The 17093-nt window shown below is 72.9% G+C and overlaps 3 protein-coding genes across 3 annotated transcripts in view; 1 reads left to right on the top strand and 2 right to left on the bottom strand.

Annotated features, from left to right (window-relative positions):
• Window positions 1-1517: 1517 nt before the first annotated feature.
• TBXA2R (thromboxane A2 receptor) lies at window positions 1518-5273 on the top strand. The gene is made up of 3 exons (XM_062185071.1): window positions 1518-1579; window positions 3714-4564; window positions 4848-5273. The coding sequence occupies exons 2-3, from the start codon at window positions 3764-3766 to the stop codon at window positions 5091-5093; spliced, it is 1047 nt and encodes a 348-aa protein (XP_062041055.1). The 5' UTR covers window positions 1518-1579; window positions 3714-3763; the 3' UTR covers window positions 5094-5273.
• Window positions 5274-7881: 2608 nt separating this feature from the next.
• On the bottom strand, window positions 7882-10993 carry GIPC3 (GIPC PDZ domain containing family member 3). The gene is made up of 6 exons (XM_062185069.1): window positions 10769-10993; window positions 9980-10165; window positions 9660-9840; window positions 8397-8509; window positions 8132-8213; window positions 7882-8033 (listed from the first exon to the last, which is right to left on the bottom strand). Exons 1-6 carry the CDS (start codon window positions 10991-10993, stop codon window positions 7882-7884), a joined length of 939 nt encoding a protein of 312 aa, XP_062041053.1.
• Window positions 10994-13363: 2370 nt separating this feature from the next.
• The window catches only part of HMG20B (high mobility group 20B), a 4058-nt gene continuing 328 nt past the window's right edge, over window positions 13364-17093 (bottom strand). Inside the window, exons 2-10 of the mRNA XM_062185065.1 lie at window positions 17078-17093; window positions 16647-16755; window positions 16076-16279; window positions 15451-15571; window positions 15321-15367; window positions 15129-15201; window positions 14824-15039; window positions 14206-14338; window positions 13364-13746 (exon numbers count right to left, since the gene is read on the bottom strand). The exon at window positions 17078-17093 is cut by the window's right edge and continues 40 nt beyond it. Coding sequence (XP_062041049.1) covers window positions 13734-13746; window positions 14206-14338; window positions 14824-15039; window positions 15129-15201; window positions 15321-15367; window positions 15451-15571; window positions 16076-16279; window positions 16647-16755; window positions 17078-17093 — 932 coding nt within the window. The 3' untranslated portion in view covers window positions 13364-13733. The remainder of the gene's footprint in view (window positions 13747-14205; window positions 14339-14823; window positions 15040-15128; window positions 15202-15320; window positions 15368-15450; window positions 15572-16075; window positions 16280-16646; window positions 16756-17077) is intronic.

Genomic DNA, 17093 nt, shown 5'->3' with positions numbered 1-17093 from the left:
CGCTCACCTGGGGTCCAGGCAGCTGTGTCCCGCCCCATCCCTCCCCTGCCTCTTCCTGCCCCAGCTGTGCCGGGACTAAGAATAACTTCCTGCCCCCCACCGGAAACCACAGCCACGGGGGGCGCATCCTGAGCCTCGTTCCCACCAGCGCCCCCCAGGCCAGTGTGACTCCGCCCACCATTGGAGGGGCCCCCGGATGTGTGGGAACCCGAGCTCACGTTCGGAGGTCACAAGTGGCCTGGTGCCCTGGGCCCTGTTCCCTGCGCACAGAGCTTCGGACTCGGCGCTGACCCCGGCCCGGCTTCCAGAAGGGACATTGTCCTCTTTATCTTAGGGCCGAGGAAGTGGGAACGGAACAGCCTCCCCGGCCCCCACCCCCATCCGGAGCCCCTCCCCCCACATCTGCCCAACTGCTCAGGGCCCGGGCCCTCAGGCTCTCGCCCACTGCTCCCCGGGAGCCCCGACCTGGGACGCTCCTACGGGACCCACAAAGCCCCAGTCCCCACGCCCTTCCCCCCAGCACACCCTCCAGATCACTGCTGGGCTGCCCTGGGCCGAGTCCCTCCAGGCGGCCCTGTCCCACCCGGTGGGGGCTGGGACACAGGGGCTGGGGGCGTCAGGGGCCCGGAGACCCAGCCCAGGCCACAGGACTGGGACAGGGACAGAGAGGGGGGCGGGATGGCAGAGAAGGGGGAGCCAGGGTGGATCCGTAGCCTCTGGGCACAGGGGACTGGGCTGGGTGGGGTCAAGGCCAGGCCGGCCATCCCAGCTCAGGGCCAAGGTCACGTGTGGTCACCCTGCCCCCCCCTCCAGCCCCTGGCCCAGAGGCCCCCGCCCAGCCTCAGCCTCGGACTCCCTGCTGGGGCCCCTCCCCCTGCACCCAGGCAGCCCCCAGGACCCTAACCCCCCCAAAAACCCGCCCTGCATTTATGCAGCACCAACAGCATGCCAGGCCTAGCCCCATCAGCCTCCCTGGCTGGGAGCCCTGGGCCCCAGACGTCCTCTGGGAGCTGCCCCGGCCCGGCCCGCCCCCTCCGGCCTTGGGCGCTGCCCAGACGGTGAGTGACAGGGAACAGAAAGAAACCCCTGGGCCGCCCGGGCCCCTGCACCCCTGCCCCTGCAGCCCGAGGGTCCCACATGCGCAGCCTCCTCCAGCAACCGACGCTGTCCCGGGGCGGGGGCGGGGGCGGCCCCAGACCCAAGCCGGCCGGCCCGAGGGCGGGGCCAGCGCGGGGCGGGGCCGACAAGGGGCGGACGGAGCGGGGCGGGGTGGGGGGCGGCAGGGCAGCCTCAGAGAGCCCCAGGCACGCGAGACGCCGCCGCCCGGCCGACCCCCGCCTTTCCCGGGTCGCCGCAGCCCCCGCGGGTCCCTCGCCAGCCGGTGCGCACGTCCGCCGGGCGTCCCCAGCCTCCACGCGCTCCACCAGGGCCCAGGGTCCCGCGGCCTCGCCCTAGGCCGGGGCTCAATTTCCCCCGGGGGGGCCCCCCCCCCGAGAGCCGGGCCCGCCCTTCGCCCGCCTCCACCCGCGCCCTCGTCGGCGCTCCGGCCTCGGACCCCCGCGCGGCGGGATCCACCCAGGTGAGGTCCCCCCCGGGTGGGCGCTGGGCCCAGGCTGACTTCCCTGTCCGCTAGCGCGGCAGTGACTGAGGGTGCTGGGTGCTGGGTGCTGGGTGCCAGGTGCTGGGTGTGTCCGTGTGCACCCGGCGCTGGGCCGGGAGTCTGTCTCTGTGCCCGTGTCCCTCTGTCCGTCTCTGTGGTTGTACTGACCGCGGCCAGGGCCCCGTGTCCTGGTCTGCGCTGGACCCCGGGCGCTGGGGCAGGGCTGGCGCTGAGCTGTGGGGCGCCCGGGAGGGGCCCCCCGGTGCCACACACAGGACGAGGTTCCCGGAAACGGGGCGCGTGGTGAGGGTCCCCATGCGTGTGTGCACGTCGGCGCGTGTGCGGGCGGTGCACATGTATGTACGCGGGTGTGCACACGTGTGTCCACGGCCAGCGCTGGAGGGAGCGGGGCGGCCCGGGGCGCGGGGCCAGGCGGGGGCGGGGTGTGCCCGGAGATGGACAGGCTGGGAGGTGACGCGGGGGAAGGGCACTGGGCCCCGGGGCCCGCGTGGACGCAGCGCCCCCGCGCCAGCCCGGCCCCGCCCTCGGGCCGACGCCGGGAGCGGAGACAGACGCGCTGGGAGCCGGGACCCAGGCACATTCTCGTGGAAGCCCCGGGAGTCTTCGCCTCTTGGAATATTCTGGACGCTGGCAGCCGGGGGCCCGCAGCAGGAGGGCTTGTGAGGAATATTCCAGAAGCCCGGACCCCCGAAGTCCCAGACTGCCATGCAGCGGAGGACCACCGCGCTGTGGCCTGGGGCTGTGCCGGGTCCTGCCCCGCACCTGCACCGAGTAGGGGGGCCCGCGGGACCCGGCGCCGGTTTCCAGCCTCCCCCAGGCCAAGGGCTCTGGGGCGGGGATTAGTTCCCAGTGGGGGAGGTGTGAGGGGTCCCCGCTGTGCGTGCCCGCCTGGGGCCGGGGGACGAGGGACTGGCTGTCCCTCCAGGCGGGGCCCCGGACACAGTGGCCACGGGCAGAACGCAGGAGGCCTGGCTGGAGGGAGGGAGGGAGCGCCCTGTCCCAGGGGGAATCCAAGTCTAGGACGGGGGTGGGGTGGACACGACGCCCTGGGGGCGGGGCCAGGCTGGCGAGCTCCCCCGCGCTGCCCGGCCTCAGTGTCCCCGCCGAGGCCCCGCCCTCCAGAGAGGGTGGGGGACGCTCAGCCCGGCTGTCACTTGGGGTGAGCGGCAGGCGGGACGGGGGGGGGGGGGTGTGTGGCTCCTCCTGCTTACACACGGCCCGCTGTCACTTGGGGCGACGATGGGCGGGGCGGGGACGGGGCAGGGGTGGGGCGGGGCTAGCCCCAGGCTCCTCCTCCCGCTAACGCACAGGCCCCGGCTGTCACTTAGAGTGAAGGGGGGGGCGGAGCGGGGTGTGGGCGGGGCTGTGGGGCTGGGCATGGGGTGGGGGCGGGGCTCGCCCCAGGCTCCTCCTCCCGCTAACAGCGCCCCGCTGGGCGGGGGTCGACCCCTGGCTTCGGCTGTCCCGGGACCCAGTGCACGGAGGTGCCCTGGGAGGGCGGAAGCCGGGGGCTGGGTCCCCCCGGTGGGCGGCAGCGGCCCGAGTGCTCGGGCCCTCACTTCAGCCTGCAGGTTGCTGGGTGGGAAGTGGAGCCACCGGTGCTGGAGCCCAGGCCTGGGCGGGGTCGGAGCCGCCTGCCAGGCCGCCCCTGCGGTTCTCCCTCCGGCCTGTGGCCGGTTCGTCTCGGCGCCGGCTCGGCCCTCGCTGGGCTCCCAGCCCCCCAAGGCTGCCCATTAGTCCCTGGGGAACCCCCGCTGGCGGAGCCGCGGCTGACCCGGGGGGCCGGGCAGGGGCCAGCACGTGTCCTGGGGGTCGGGACGGCCGCCTGTGGTCACCAGGGTCCGTTCCCCATTCTGCCTGTACCAGGGGCCCTAGGGGTGAGCGGACGGGAGGCTGAGGTCAGGGTGCCGGAGCGACTTGCGAGAGGGGTGGGGGTCACTCGATGACGCATGAGGGTCAGTGGGGTTGGAGGCACGACAGTGGCCACCACTCACAGGTGCTAGGGTCAGGGAAGCAGGGCGGGGCACCCGTGCTGGGTCTCTGACGGCTGTGTAGGAGTTCGCCAGTACTGACTCGGTCTCCCCCCCACCAGGTGCGCCTTGGCCCATGGGGCAGTGACGCTCGCCCCGCCCCCACCGCGCCATGTGGGCCAACGCCAGCGCCTCAGCCGGGCCCTGCTTCCGGCCCACGGACATCACGAACATCACGGCCGAGGAGCGCCGCGCCATCGCCTCGCCCTGGTTCGCCGCCTCCTTCTGCGCCGTGGGCCTGGCCTCCAACCTGCTGGCGCTGTGCGTGCTGGCGCGCGCGCGCAGCGGCCCCACGCCCCCCGCGCGCTCCTCCTTCCTCGCTTTCCTCTGCGGCCTGGTGCTCACCGACCTCCTGGGGCTGCTGGTCACCGGCGCCATCGTCGCGGCGCGCCACGCCGGCCTGCGCGAGTGGCGCGCCGTGGACCCCGCCTGCCGCCTCTGCGCCTTCATGGGCGTGGTCATGGTGTTCTTCGGGCTGTGCCCGCTGCTGCTGGGCGCCGCCATGGCCTCCGAGCGCTTCCTGGGCATCACGCGGCCCTTCTCGCGGCCCGCGGCCGGCTCGCCGCGCCGCGCCTGGGCCACCGTGGCGCTCGTGTGGGCGGCGGCGCTGGCGCTGGGGCTGCTGCCGCTGCTGGGCCTGGGCCGCTACACCGTGCAGTACCCGGGCTCCTGGTGCTTCCTGACGCTGGGCGCCGAGCCGGGCGACGTGGCCTTCGGCCTGCTCTTCGCGCTGCTCGGCTGCCTGTCCGTGGCGCTGTCGCTCGTGCTCAACACCGTGAGCGTGGCCACGCTCTGCCGCGTCTACCACGGCCGCGCCGCGGCCCGGCAGCGGCCGCGGGACTGCGAGGTGGAGATGATGGCGCAGCTGCTGGGCATCATGGTGGTGGCCACGGCGTGCTGGACGCCGCTGCTGGTGAGGGGGGCGGGGCGGGGAGACAGTGGAGGCGGGGCGCCAGAGTAGGGGCGGGGTGCGGGCGTGGTGCAGGTGTAGGGGCGTGGCATGGGGTCAGGGGCTCCACCCTGGCCGTGGCGTGGCAAGGATAGGGCTCTGCGGTGGGCGGTGCATGGCTGGGCGGGGCTTCATGGCGGGCGGGGTGCCGGGATGGGGGCGGGGCTCCTAGTGGGCGGGCATCGGGGCGGGGCCTGCTGGAGGCGGGGCTCCGGCTCACGCAGTGTCCCCCCCCGCCCCCCCGCAGGTCTTCATCGCACAGACGGTGCTGCAGGACCCACCGGCCATGAGCCCCACCGGGCAGCTGTCCCGCGCCTCGGAGCGGCAGCTGCTCATCTACCTCCGCGTGGCCACCTGGAACCAGATCCTGGACCCCTGGGTGTACATCCTGTTCCGCAGGGCCGTGCTGCGGCGCCTGCACCCCCGCCTCAGCGCGCGCGCCGGGGCCGTCTCCCTGCGGCCGCAGCCCCGCGCCGGCTCCGGGCGGCACTAGGGACGCTCGCGTGGGGCCCTCCCCCGGCTCTGAGCCGCGGGATCCAGACCCCGCCCTTTTGAGGGGTCGGGGGGGCTGCGGAGATGGGGCCTCCGCTCCCAGAAGCGGGGTGCCCCGACCCCAGGGGAGACCGCACCCCGGTCGGCGCTGTCTCGGAAATGAATTCGGACGCCTTGTGTCTTGCCGAAATCCGCCTCCGCGCCTAGCTGCCTTTTCCTTTGGTCTGAGGGTCGTCAGCCCGGGGGCCCCCCACCCCAGCGCCCCCGCGTGGCAGGGCAGGGCCCGGGACTCGCCCCTCCCCCTGCCCGCTGCTGCGTGTCCAGCACCACCCGTGGGCATCTTCTTGATGTCCCCGCGGAGTTCTGAGGGTCGCGGCGAGAGAGACCAGGGCGCCGGCCTCCACCTCCCAGGTGCAGCAGGTGCACCGTGGCCGGGCTGCTCCGAGGGCCTTGTGCGTGCGAGCCAGCTCTCTGTTCAGACTGGTTTATTTATCCGAAAGGCAGAGGGGGTGGGGAGGGTGTCTGCCATCGCTGGGTCACTGCCCACACGGCCGCATCGGCCAAGGCTGGGCCAGGAGCTCCATCCGGGTCTCCCACGTGGGCGCAGGGGCCCCAGCACTAGGGCCGTCTGGGCTGCTCTCCCAGGACATCAGCACGGAGCTGGGCCGGAAGTGGGGCAGCCGGGACTTGAACCCGAGCTCAGGCGATGCGGGAGCCACAGGTTGGGATTCACCAGCCACGCCCAGCGCCGGCCCTCACCTGCGGCTGACTTACAAACTCGGGCAGGCCCACCCAAGCTTGCACACAGCAGGTGCTTAGCGGGCACCCCTGTGCCCAGGCAGAGCCCCTCCCCCAGAGGCCGGGGTGGGCTCCAGGGCCCAGTGAAACCCCACCCAGCTCCCACCACTGGCTTCTGGGGGGGCGCGGCCATCACAGCCTCGATACTGGCCCTGGCTCTCCCATTCCGGGGAAGGGGGCCGGCCCCTGAGCCGCGGAGCTGAGGGAGCCCAGAGGGTCTGCCCTGGAGGCAGGACCAGGGCTGACAGGGGTGGGGGGTGGGGGGCACTTCGGGGGCCCCAGCTGGGGCTTGGGGGATAGGGCTGCCTTCCCGGGGCCCTGGGGGGACACTGGGGGGCCTGGCATGGGCCCAGCGCTGGCCAGGGCCCCAGACACCGGCTCACAGGGCTGAAGCCGAGGCCCCACAGTTTTGCCAGGGTCTGGGCCCAGGCCGGGGGCATCCAGGCGTGGAGCCTGTGGGCGGAGGCCAATGCCGGGCCTGAGCGGGCTCCCAGAACGGGCCTGAATGGGGGGTCTCGGCTGGGCCTGGGAGCCAAGGGGGGCTCCAGGGCCCCGCGGGATTCTGGAACTGGCATGGCGTGGGGCGGGGCTCCGGCGCCCAGAGCTGCGTGTGGCCTCAGAACCCGGCGGAGCCGCTGTGCAGCTCCCGGTCCTGGGCCCGGGGCTCAGCCTTGCCACGGCGTGGCTGTGGCTCCCAGAGCTGTGCAGGGCGCCGGAGCCCCACAGGGCCCCAGCAGCCGGCTGTGCGGCGGAGCCTGGCCAGGTTCGGAAGTCGGTCTGGGTTCCGGAGCTGGAGTGCCTGGCAGAGCGGGGGGCGTGGGGCTCGGGGCTGGGCCCCACTACGGGGGTGCCCGAGCGGGTGTGGACGCTGGAGAGGGGCCGGGCTGCTGCGCCGGGCTGGGTTCTGGAGCTAGACACGGCATCAGAGGCGGACCGGTCACCGCGGCTGGACTGGGAACCCGCACACACCTGGACTGCTTGGTGGGGCCGGGGCCGGGTGGCCCCGTGGGCTCCGGCCCCTGTGCTGGGCTGGGCTCGGGGGCTGCCTTGGGGCCCGGAGCCAGCTGGGCCGCGGCAGGGGCCGGGCCTCTCCAGCCTCGGCTGAGTTCCAAGGCTGAGCAGAGCCCCGGGGCGGGACGGCAGGCTCTGAGTCCCGGGGTCAGGCCGCGCTCGGTGGCAGGGGCTGCTCCCCGTACCGGGCTGGGCTCCGGCACCGGGGCCGGTCTCGGAGAGGGGCTCGGCTTCCACCTGTGTCTGGGTTCCTGTGCTTGGCTGGAGCTCAGGGCTGGGCTGGGTCGCGGAGCCGGGGATGGTCTCTGTGCTGGGCTGGGTGCTGGAGCTGGGCGTGGTCTGGGCGCTGGGCTGGGCCTGGGAACCTGGGGTGGCCCAGGAACCAGGGGTGGCCTGGGAGCCAGGCGTGGCCTCGATGCTGGGTGTGGCCTGGGCACTGGGTGTGGTCTGGGCGCTGGGCGTGGCCTCGGCACTGGACTGTGCCCCAGGGATGAGCTGGGTGTCAGGGCTGGGCGTGGCCCTGGAGCTGGGCGTGGCCTCAGTGCTGGGTGTGGTCTTGGAGCTGGGTTGAGTTCTAGAGCAGGACATGGTCTCAGAGCTGGGCTGGGCCTGGAAACCCAGGGTGGCCAAGGAACCAGGGGTGGCCTTGGAGCTGGGCGTGGCCTGGGCACTGGGTGTGGCCTTGGAGCTGGGCGTGGCCTGGGCACTGGGTGTGGCCTGGGAGCTGGGCGTGGCCTGGGAGCTGGGCGTGGCCTGGGTACTGGGTGTGGCCTTGGAGCTGGGCGTGGCCTGGGAGCTGGGCCTGGCCTGGGCGCCGGGCTGGGCTGCAGAGGGCGGCTCCATCTCGGAGTGGGCCTGGCCCCTGGTGCACAGCCTGGCCTGGGGCGGGGGCCGGGGCTCGGAGCTGGGCTGCACTGGAGAGGTGGGCTGGGGCGGGGGGCGGGGCTCTGGGCTGGGGCTGCGCTGGGCCCCGGGGCAGACTAGCCGCAGGCCTCCTTGGCCTCGCCGATGGCGGCCCACACTTCCACCACGAACTCGTCCGGGAAAGCAAACTCGCCCAAGACGGAGTCTAAGCAGCGCGCAAACTCCCGGACGCTGGCCGTCGTCTTGGCCGTCTCCACCATGGTGGACGCTGTGGGGGGCGGGGCAGGTCCAGGCGCGCCCCGGGGCCCCGCCCCCTCCCCGGGCTGGCCTCCCCCTGGGGCCCCCCAGCTTACCCTGGCCCCTTACCCAGCTCTGGGTCCCGGATGCCCATGTAGCTCTCCAGCAAGTCGTCCACTTTCTGAGAGGCCTCCTCTTCAAACTCACTGGGCTGGGGGCACAGGGGAGGCAAGCGTGGGGTGAGGAACCCGAGCCCCCCCAGCCCAGCCCCCTCCAGGCCCCCCACCCCTAGGGGAGTGTGGGCGGGGCCTCCCGGAGTTGGGACCCATTTTACAGGTCGGGCAAACCAAGGCTCGGGGAACACACGGGGCTCTGCCCAGACACCCGCACGCACCGCCTGCTCCAGGGTGGCGGCGCCGCCGGCGCGGAGCCGCAGGGTCTCCCTGCCGCTGGCCACCTGGGCGTCCCCAGGCCCCTTGCTGCTGCGGCTCCGCTGCCCGATCATGTCTGAGAACAGGGGGGGCAGCGCGTGAGCCCTGCTGGGGCCGCGTGGCCGGTCCAGAGCCTCGCCCTCCCGAGTCCTGCTCGTCCAGGGAGCAGCGCGAGGGGCTCGCTGTCCCGCCCCGGGACACCCGACAGGGCAGCGTGGGCCCAGCATCGCCTGTGCCACCCGGGACCCAGGACGCGTCCCAAGCCCCTCCTCCCCCCGCCCACGCGGGAGACCCGGCCGGAGCTCCTGGCGTGGGTCTCGAGAGCTCGCGAGGAGGGGACCAGCAGGTGAGGGTCTCTCTCGGATCACGGCTGCAGGATTTTTCTAGAATCGTCGTTTGTGTCAAGTTTGCCCAGCCCGCAGCGGTCCCAGCCACGGCGCAGGGCGGCCCCCGCGCCCACGCTCCCCGCCTGTCCCCTGCACCAGGCACCAGCAGTGTCTGACCCACACGGAAAGTTCCCGAGAAGATACGGAGAATGTTCTAGAAGGCAGCTCCCGCCTGACTCCCATCCCTGAGCGTCTGGCTACGGCTAGGCCTTCGGGGAGGGGGGCGGGGCGGGGCCGGCAGAGACCAGCTCAGAGGGGGAGGAGCTCCAGGCACGGAGTGGGCGGGGCCGGGGTCGCCCAAGGATGACCCCCACCCACCGCCCCCAGCACCAGGACACTGGCGCCAGCTCCCTCTGTCTTTGGATTTTTAAAAATTTTTATTGACTTCAGAGACCGACACACAGAGAGCTTGCATCCACTGATTCGCTCCCCCAGTGCCCACAGTGGTTGGGGTGCGGCTGGGCTGGACGCTGGGAGAGCCCAGTTCAGCCCAGATGGGCGGCAGGGACCCCGTGAGCCATGGCTGCCACCCCACCCCGGTCCCCCCCGGGGGTCTGCATTGGCATTGGGAGCCGGGGCCCGGGAACGGAACCAGGCGCTCCGATATGGAATACGGGCCTCTCAAGTGGCGCGTGCTCACCTCCGGGCCAAGCGCCGGCCCCTCCTCTTTGGAAAGCACCATTCTAGAACTCTCTAGAACACCCCGGAACCTCCAGGTTCCCAGCCAGACACTGGCCCATCCTGCCCCCAGCGGAGCGCGTCACCATCTGGCGACACCTCTGGGTCCTGCACCCGGAACCTCCCGCCGCCTCCCCCCTGCCCCGGAGCCCCCGGCCTCACCGAACGCCCGCCTGGGCTGCACCAGGCGCAGCGTGAAGGGCTGGGACTTGGGCAGCTCCCGCAGCATCCGGGCCACCTCGTAGTGCCGGCAGCCCACGATCGAGTGGTCGTTGATGGCCTCGATGCTGTCGCCCACGCACACGGCCTGGATCCTGTTGATGATGCTGCCTTCCTTGATCCTCTGCGGGCAGCGAGAGTCAGCGGGGGCCGAGCGCTGTGCGCCGCCCCCCGCCCGGGGCCGATCCGCCTGCCACCCACGCCCCCCGCCCCGCCCCGGGTCCCCCTGCCTGCCTGCCCAGCCCCGCCCGCCGCCCCGGCACCTTGATGAAGGCATAGCCCGCCCCGTTGTCCGTGATGGTCAGTCCCAGCGCGTCCTCCGTCTTGGTGACCTCCACCTCCTTGGTCTCGCCGCGCACGTGGGCGAAGATGAAGTCCTCCAGGCCGATCTGGCCGCCCAGCAGCTTCTGCATGTCCACTTTGTGGCTGTTGAGCGTGCAGAACAGGATCTGCCGGCAGGGGGCGGGAGCCCAGGCTCAGAGGCAGGGAGCCGCCGGCACCCCCCAACCCCGGCAGGAGGAGACCCCGCTCCCGGCCCAGGCTCAGACCCAGGGAGCCGCCGGCACCCCACCCCCGCAGGAGGAGACCCCGCTCCCGGCCCCTCGGCTCCCAGGTTTAACGCTTCCGTGCCCTGGAGGCGGGAGAGGATTTGCTGGCGCCCCCTACAGGCGAAGCGCGCGAGGCCCGGGTGGGAAACCTCCCAGAGCCGTCCCTCGACCTCTGGCGCCTCCACCGGTCCCGGCGGCGGCCTGGAGCCAGCCCCGGCCCCCAGCCGCGCCCAGCCAACCGCAGAGGGCCTCCCCCACCAGGGCTGGGGTCTGCTCCCGGCTGGGTCCGCGGAGCGGGTTCCGGGATCCCCTCGGCTAAGACCTGCTCCTTGCTGGCACAGGGGCTGCAACGTGGGGGCGGGCGTCCCTGGAGCGCGCACCCCGGGGGGCCTGCTGGCCCCGAAAGCCGGAGACTGCCTCTCCCGCGCCCCCGGACGCCGGGACCCCGGCTCTGCCGTCCAGGATCCGGGCTCCGCCCCTGCCCCCGGGGCCTTGGATCCTCACCTCGGTGGGCGCGATGCCGAAGGCCTCGGCGATCTTGGCGTAGAGCTCGCGGACGTTGGTGAAGCCCTCGATTTTGCCGGTGGGGCTGCCGTGCGCCAGCTGCGTGCGGAAGACGAGGCGCGGGCGGGCGCGGGGCGCGGCGGGGGGCTCGGGAGGCGCGGACGGGGGCGCGGGCGCGCGCGGGGGCTCGGTGCCCCCGGGCTCGCGGGCCGCGGGGCTCTCCATGGCCGGGGACGCTCGGCCACCCTCCGGGGACTCCGTCGCAGCCGCAGCCACTGCTGCCGGATCCCCGGCTTCCTGCAGCCTCCCCTCCCCCGGCGCAGGGCGCGACAGCCGAGCCGCCTTGGTAAGGGGATCTGGCAACCTGAGCGGCCCAGGCAAGGCGACACCGCGGTGCGCAGAGGGCGCGGGCCCCAGGTGTGCGGGCCCTGCCAGGGCCAGCTGCGCCCTCCCTGGGGACGCCTGGCTGCCCGCGGGATGCACAAACAAGGGGCCAGCAGGGAGCGGTGGGGGCGGGGGTCGCAGGAGGCCCCAGCCTCCTCCCAGAGGTCCAAGGCCAGGTCTTTCCCGCCTCCCAAGGCCCTGTCCAAGCTGCCTCGGTTCCCTCTCTGCCTCCCCTGGGCCCTCTCTCCCCTTGGCAGCCACACTGGGCAGTCCCTCCCATGTCCTGCCTCCGGGCCTTTGCACAGGCTGCGCCCCCTCTCCCCAACGCCCAGGGAGATCGACAGCCTCCCTCTGCCCCAGCTCCACCTCAGTCCCTAGCATTCAAAGCCACCCTTGGCTACAGTTCTGTCTGTCCCCTCTCCCGTGCTGGGTGCCGGCTCAGCCCATCTTCCCGTGAGGGAGCAACTGGGTCCCCAGTTACGGATGAAGACGAAGCCTCTGGAGATCGGGAGACATCGGGGAAAATGTCCGTGGGGAACAGTGCTGAAAACACCCAGGTGCTCGTGGGAGTTCCCGGACAGGGGCCGGCGCAGTGGTGCGTGGACTAAGGGGCCGTCTGCGAGGCCGGCGTCCCGCGTCACAGGGCCAGTCTGAGTCCTGGCCACTCCACTCCCGATCCAGCTCCCTGCTGTGGCCTGGGAAAGCAGTGGACGATGGCCCAGGTCCTTGGGCCCCTGCACCCGCGTGGGAGACCCGGATGGAGCTTCAGCCTGGCCCAGCCCTGGCCGTGGCGGCCAATTGGGGAGTTACCCAGGGGATGGAGGATTGATTTCTATCACTCCGCCTTTCAAATAAATAATACATGTTTAAAAAACAATTCCTGGACAGATTTTTAAAAATTCATTTATTTGAAATGCAGAGAGAGAGAGAGGTCTTCCATCCGCTGGTTCCCTCCCCAAATGCCCACAATAGCCGGGGCTGGGCCAGGCCAGAGCCAGGAGCCAGGAGCTCCATCCGAGTCCCCCACGTGGGTGCGGGGACCCACGCATTGGAGCATCGCTGCTGCCTCCCAGGGTGCGCGCGAGAAGGAAGTGGGACCCAGGCCCTGGGCTCGGATCCAGGCGCCCCTCCTCCCCCGCCCCAGACCTGCGCACTCGCACAGCCGGCGGCTCCTCCCCCGGACGCACAGGGCGGGGGGCTCGGCTGCCAGGAAGTCTCCCGGCCAGAATCCCCAAGGACAGGAAGGGGATGGGCGGTCGCCAGGGCCAGGGCCGGGGGCCTGCATTTCCCCCTAGGGAAGTGGTTTGTTTTTTGCACGGAGCTTAGTTGCTCTTTGAACCCCATTTCCACGAGCGCTTGGACCCCGGCTCAGCTCAGGCTCCCGGGCTGCAGCCGCCCGCTCGCCATCCCGGGGTCCGGTGGCGTGGCGGGGACACGCGTGGCGCCCGGCTCTGTCTCCGCGGTCACGTGGCTGGGAGTAGATTTTATCTTCTTATAAGGGCCCACCCTGGTCCAGCGTGAGCTCATCCTGACTCACGGCGTCGGCCGACCCCGCTGCCTAATAAGGCGGCGAGCAGTGGACCTCAGCCGTGGAGGGGAGCCCGCGCCCCCCACCCCCGGCCTGGCTGCCAACGATTCTCCCAACGCTTGTTGCAATTGTATTCACTTATTTCCCTTTTATCTGAAAGGCGGAGAAGCAGCGCTGGCGTCTGTTGCTCGCTCCCCAGATGCCCGCAGCCGCCAGGGCTGGGCCAGGAGCCCCCGGGTCTCCCACATGGGCAGCGGGGGCCCTCCCAGGGTGCGCATGCGCAGGGAGCTGGGTCCGCGGCAGAGCGGCCGAGAGCGATCCCAGCCCCCCCACTGCGGATGCGGGTGTCCCAGGCCGTGACCCAAGCCACTTCCCAAGGGACAGGCGGGCAGCCCCGGGCAGCCGGGGGCGTCGCAGGGACCTCAGGGCGGCCAGGCCACGGGGAGACGCGGACGCTGAAGGCCACGCGGGGGATGGGAACTGCGGGGGGGGGGACAGGGAGGGTGTGGGGATGGGGCTGCTCTGTGGGGTCATGGAATGTTCTGGAAGTGGACGGAGGTGATGTTGTCTCAAGGTGGCTGCGATGGCGCCGCGCACGCAGCAGAGCCCCCAGAGCCGGGTCTGCTGGGAGGACGCCCCAGACCCTCCCCCTGCTGGAGGCCGCGCACCCACGAGCTCCAAACGAAACAGCGCTGTTTTTATTGAACCAGTCCAGATAAAGCAGTGGGCGGCCCCCACCCCGGGGTGCAGGGCCCCCGGGCCCCCAGAGCCGCCGCCGTGGAGCCGCCCTGCCCGGTGGTGCGAGGCGTGCAGCTTGCGGGGTGGGGGGGTGGGAGGGTGCTTCACCGGAGCGAGCCCCTCCCCGCCTGGGCAGGCAGCTGCCACTCCCCCCCCCCCAGCTGTGACCTGCCCAGGGCGCTAGAGGGCTGTGCAGGCCGGAAGCTGAGGAGCGTCGGAGGGGTTAACTTCAGGGGGGCTGTAGCCCCCAAGGTGCAGGACGGGGCCTGGCCCCAGAGGGTGGACCCCAGCCTCAGCAGGGGTGGGGCCCAGGCCTCACAGGTGCTCACTGCAAGGGAGGGGGGCGGAGGTAAGATCCCGGGTCCCACTCACCCCCCCTGCCCCTCGGACCTGGGGACCCCCCAGGCCAGCCCTCCCGCCCCCAGGTGCCCCGGGCGGGGCCCGGCCCTCACAGGTGTCCCTGCAAGGGAGAGGGGGCGGAGGTGAGGTCCCGGTCCCCCCCCCAGCTGGGGACGCCCCAGGCCCGCCCTCCCGCCCCCAGGTGCCCCGGGCAGGGCCCGGCCCTCACAGGTGTCCCTGCAAGGGAGAGGGGGCAGAGGTGAAGTCCCGGCCCCCCACACACACCTCAAGCTGGGGACCCCCAGGGTGGGTGCCCAGGGCGGGGCCACTGGATCCTGAGGTCTGGGTACACCGCCCACCCCGGCCAGGCCCCGCCACAAACCCCCAGGGGGCCTCCGGGGAGCCCCGCGGCCTCCAAGGGGTGGGGACTGAGCCGGCCGGGACCCACCTGGCGACCTGGGCCAGGATCTCCTTGATGCGGGCGATCAGCTTCTCGTGCCGCGCGGGGTCTCGCTCGATGGCGCCGTGCAGCCGCGCCATGTACAGGTCCAGCGTGCCCAGCGTGGGCGTCTCGCCCGTGCCTGCGGGTGGGGGGATGGTCAGCCAGCCCTGGCGGGGGGGGGGGGGGACTGGGGGCCAGGGCGCGGTGAGCGTGGGTGGGCAAGAGGGGTCAGCCGCGCTGCAGGGTGGGAGTGGGGGTCAGGGAGTGGCAAGGTCATCTGAGGCCAAGAGGGGGTGGGCAGGGGGCGGGGGACAGGTTATGGACATGGACGGGGATGGATGGGGCTGGGGCCACAAGGGGCTAGGGGGAGATGGGGAGAGGCGGAGTCATCGGGGAAGGGGCTCATGGTAGTTCAGGACTGGAGTCGGCAGGCCAGGGGTGGGGGAGGGGTGAGGCGTAAGGGCGGGGCTCCAGGGGCCGGGGCGGGGCCAGCTGGCAGAGGAGGACTCCAGGGTTCTGGGGCGGGGCCGGGCCGGCTGCAGGGTTCCGGGAGGGGCGGAGCTCCAGCTGGAGGGGCGGGGCCGGCTGCCGGGTTCGGGGCCGGGGCCGGGGGCGGGTCCGCACCCGGCACGGGCAGCGAGGCGAAGCTGGCGGTTAGTGCCTGGCGCACGGCCTGCAGCTGCTGCTGTAGCGCCAGTGTCCGCCGCTCCTCCAGCGCCAGCTCCTGCTCCAGGCGCTCGCGCGCGCTGCTCATGGTGCGCGTGTGGCGCTGCAGGGCCGCGTTCTGCTCCGCGAAGGCCACGTTCACCTGCCGCAGGCGTCGCAGCTCCGCCTCCCGCGCTGGGGGCGTGGGGGGCTGGGTCAGGGCTGGGGTCCGCGCCCCTCCTGACCCCCGGGGAGCCCGCGACCCCCCTCCCCCAGGCGCCCACCTTTGTTTTGGTCCAGAAACTCCTCAGTGAAGATGGGGACGTCGAAGGCGGCCAGGCCGTCGCAGTCCCCGGCCTGGGTCGGGGGGCGAGGTGGCTATGCTGGGGGGGGGCTCCCGGGGCACCCAGGCCTGCGCCCGTGGCTCCCCGCGCCCTCCCTGCCTGCTCCCCGGGCGGGCGCAGGGCCGAACTCACCTTGTACCCGTTCAACACGGTGTTCAGGAGCCCGGAGCCCGAGTCCTCTGGCGGGAGGGAGGGGCAGGGTCAGCTCCCCCCTGCGCCGCGGCCATGGCCGGGCCGTGGCCCCGCCCCCGCGCCCGCCCACCTCTCTTGGCTTTCTTCTCTTGGATTTTCTGGGCGCACATCTGGTAGGCCTCGGACTGCTGGTAGGCCCGCAGCTCCCGCATGTACTGCTGCTTCTCGCGCTCAGCCTCGTCCAGGTACCGCTGCGGGCGGGCAGGCAGGTGGGCCCGAGCCCCGCCCCGCCCCGCCCCCGCTGCACCCACAGTGGCCCCGGCCAGAACCCCACTCGCAACAGGCACAGACCAGTGCTGGCCTCCGTCGGACCCGCCTGGGTTTTCCACTCTTAAACTAACGCCCAAATCTGGGTTCAGCAGAGACCCCGGCTCTTATCCAACCCGGGCAGAGGCTGACCAAGGCCGGTGCCCCCCCCCCCCGCCCCTGTCCGACCCGGGCACGCGCTGACCCAGGCCCCTGTCCGGCCCAGGCAGGCGCTGACCCAGCGACGCCGGCCAGGACGCGCCGGTACCCCCCTCGGCCCCTCTCCGACCTGGGCAGGCGCTGACCGAGGCCGGTGCCCCCCTCGGCCCCTCTCCGACCCGGGCAGGCGCTGACCGAGGCCGGTGCCCCCCTCGGCCCCTCTCCGACCCGGGCAGGCGCTGACCGAGCGAGGCCAGCCAGGGCGCGCCAGTGCCCCTCGGCCGCCGCACCTGCTTCTCCGCCGGCTGCAGCTTGCTCCACTCGGCGCCCAGCATCTTGGTGATCTCGGGGAACGGCAGGTCGGGGTGGCGCGTGCGGATCTGCTCCCGCCGCTCGTTCAGGAAGCGCACGTAGCCGGTGACCGGCGCCTTCGGCCCGTTCGGCAGGACCTTCTTCCGCTTCTTGCCCTTGGGCCAGCCGCGCTTCTTGACCGGCTGCGGAACGGGGTGCGTGGGCAGGGGCCGGGGCCCCGGGAGAGGGCCAGGCTGGAGGAAGACCCGGTCCGAGGGGGCCTGGACCCGGGGAGGCGGACCGCAGGGGCCCTGGGGGCGTGGCTTCTGACTGTGGGCGTGGCCTCCGACAGGAGGAACCGCTCATAGGCGGCCCATAGGAAAGCACCGCCCAAAGGGCGGGGTCACCGGGATGTGGGCGGGGCGAAGGGATAGTGGGACAGTTTTGCCCAGGATACCTGTTGGGTGCGGGGCTAGGGATGGGCGGGGCATGGTGACTGTTGCCCGGGGTACCGGGCAGTGGGCGGGGACACCAAGGCCTGTGCACGGGGCGGACGGGCCCGGTGCTCACCTCCTCCTCCTGGGACCCCTTCTCGCCGGCCCGCGGGCCCTCGGTGCGCTCCTGCTTGACGGCGACCACGAAGCCCCCGTGTGGGCCCGGAGCCCTGCCGCCCGCCGGCCTGGAGCCACGGGGCACGGGGTCATCCGGGGTCACGCCGGCCCCTGGAGCCCAGACCCCCGCCCGCCGGGGTCGGGACAGGGGCAGAGCGGGGAGGGGACGCAGAGGCGGCCCTGGGAGGACGGGGCCCAGCCGGGAGAAGCGGGGCCGGTCAGGACGGGAGCCCGAGGGGGCCTAGGCAGGAGCGGGGCTGGGGAAGGGGTGGGAGCCGGGGCGGGGACAGGAGGGGCTGGGGAGGGGGCGACCCGGGAGAAATCCTCCAGGGGGTAGGGAGCCGGGGCGGGGGGCAGGGACGGGGGGGGGGCAGGGGGCGGCGCACTCACGCGGCGGCCGCGCCGG

Source organism: Lepus europaeus, unplaced genomic scaffold (genome assembly GCF_033115175.1).
Source record: "Lepus europaeus isolate LE1 unplaced genomic scaffold, mLepTim1.pri SCAFFOLD_264, whole genome shotgun sequence".
NCBI lineage: Eukaryota > Metazoa > Chordata > Mammalia > Lagomorpha > Leporidae > Lepus > Lepus europaeus.
The sequence above is the reverse complement of the archived record's forward strand: the minus strand, read 5'-3'. Positions and strand labels throughout refer to the sequence as shown.

What these genes read in the sequence shown, in the direction of transcription:
- TBXA2R (XM_062185071.1), top strand. Translation starts at nt 3,764, where the DNA reads ATGTGGGCCAACGCCAGCGCCTCAGCCGGGCCCTGCTTCCGGCCCACG. An exon ending in CGTGCTGGACGCCGCTGCTG is followed by an intron (nt 4,565 to 4,847) that starts GTGAGGGGGGCG and finishes GCCCCCCCGCAG; the next exon opens with GTCTTCATCGCACAGACGGT.
- GIPC3 (XM_062185069.1), bottom strand. Translation starts at nt 10,993, where the DNA reads ATGGAGAGCCCCGCGGCCCGCGAGCCCGGGGGCACCGAGCCCCCGCGC. An exon ending in TCGGCATCGCGCCCACCGAG is followed by an intron (nt 10,166 to 10,768) that starts GTGAGGATCCAA and finishes CCCTGCCGGCAG; the next exon opens with ATCCTGTTCTGCACGCTCAA. An exon ending in CGGGCTATGCCTTCATCAAG is followed by an intron (nt 9,841 to 9,979) that starts GTGCCGGGGCGG and finishes CGCTGCCCGCAG; the next exon opens with AGGATCAAGGAAGGCAGCAT.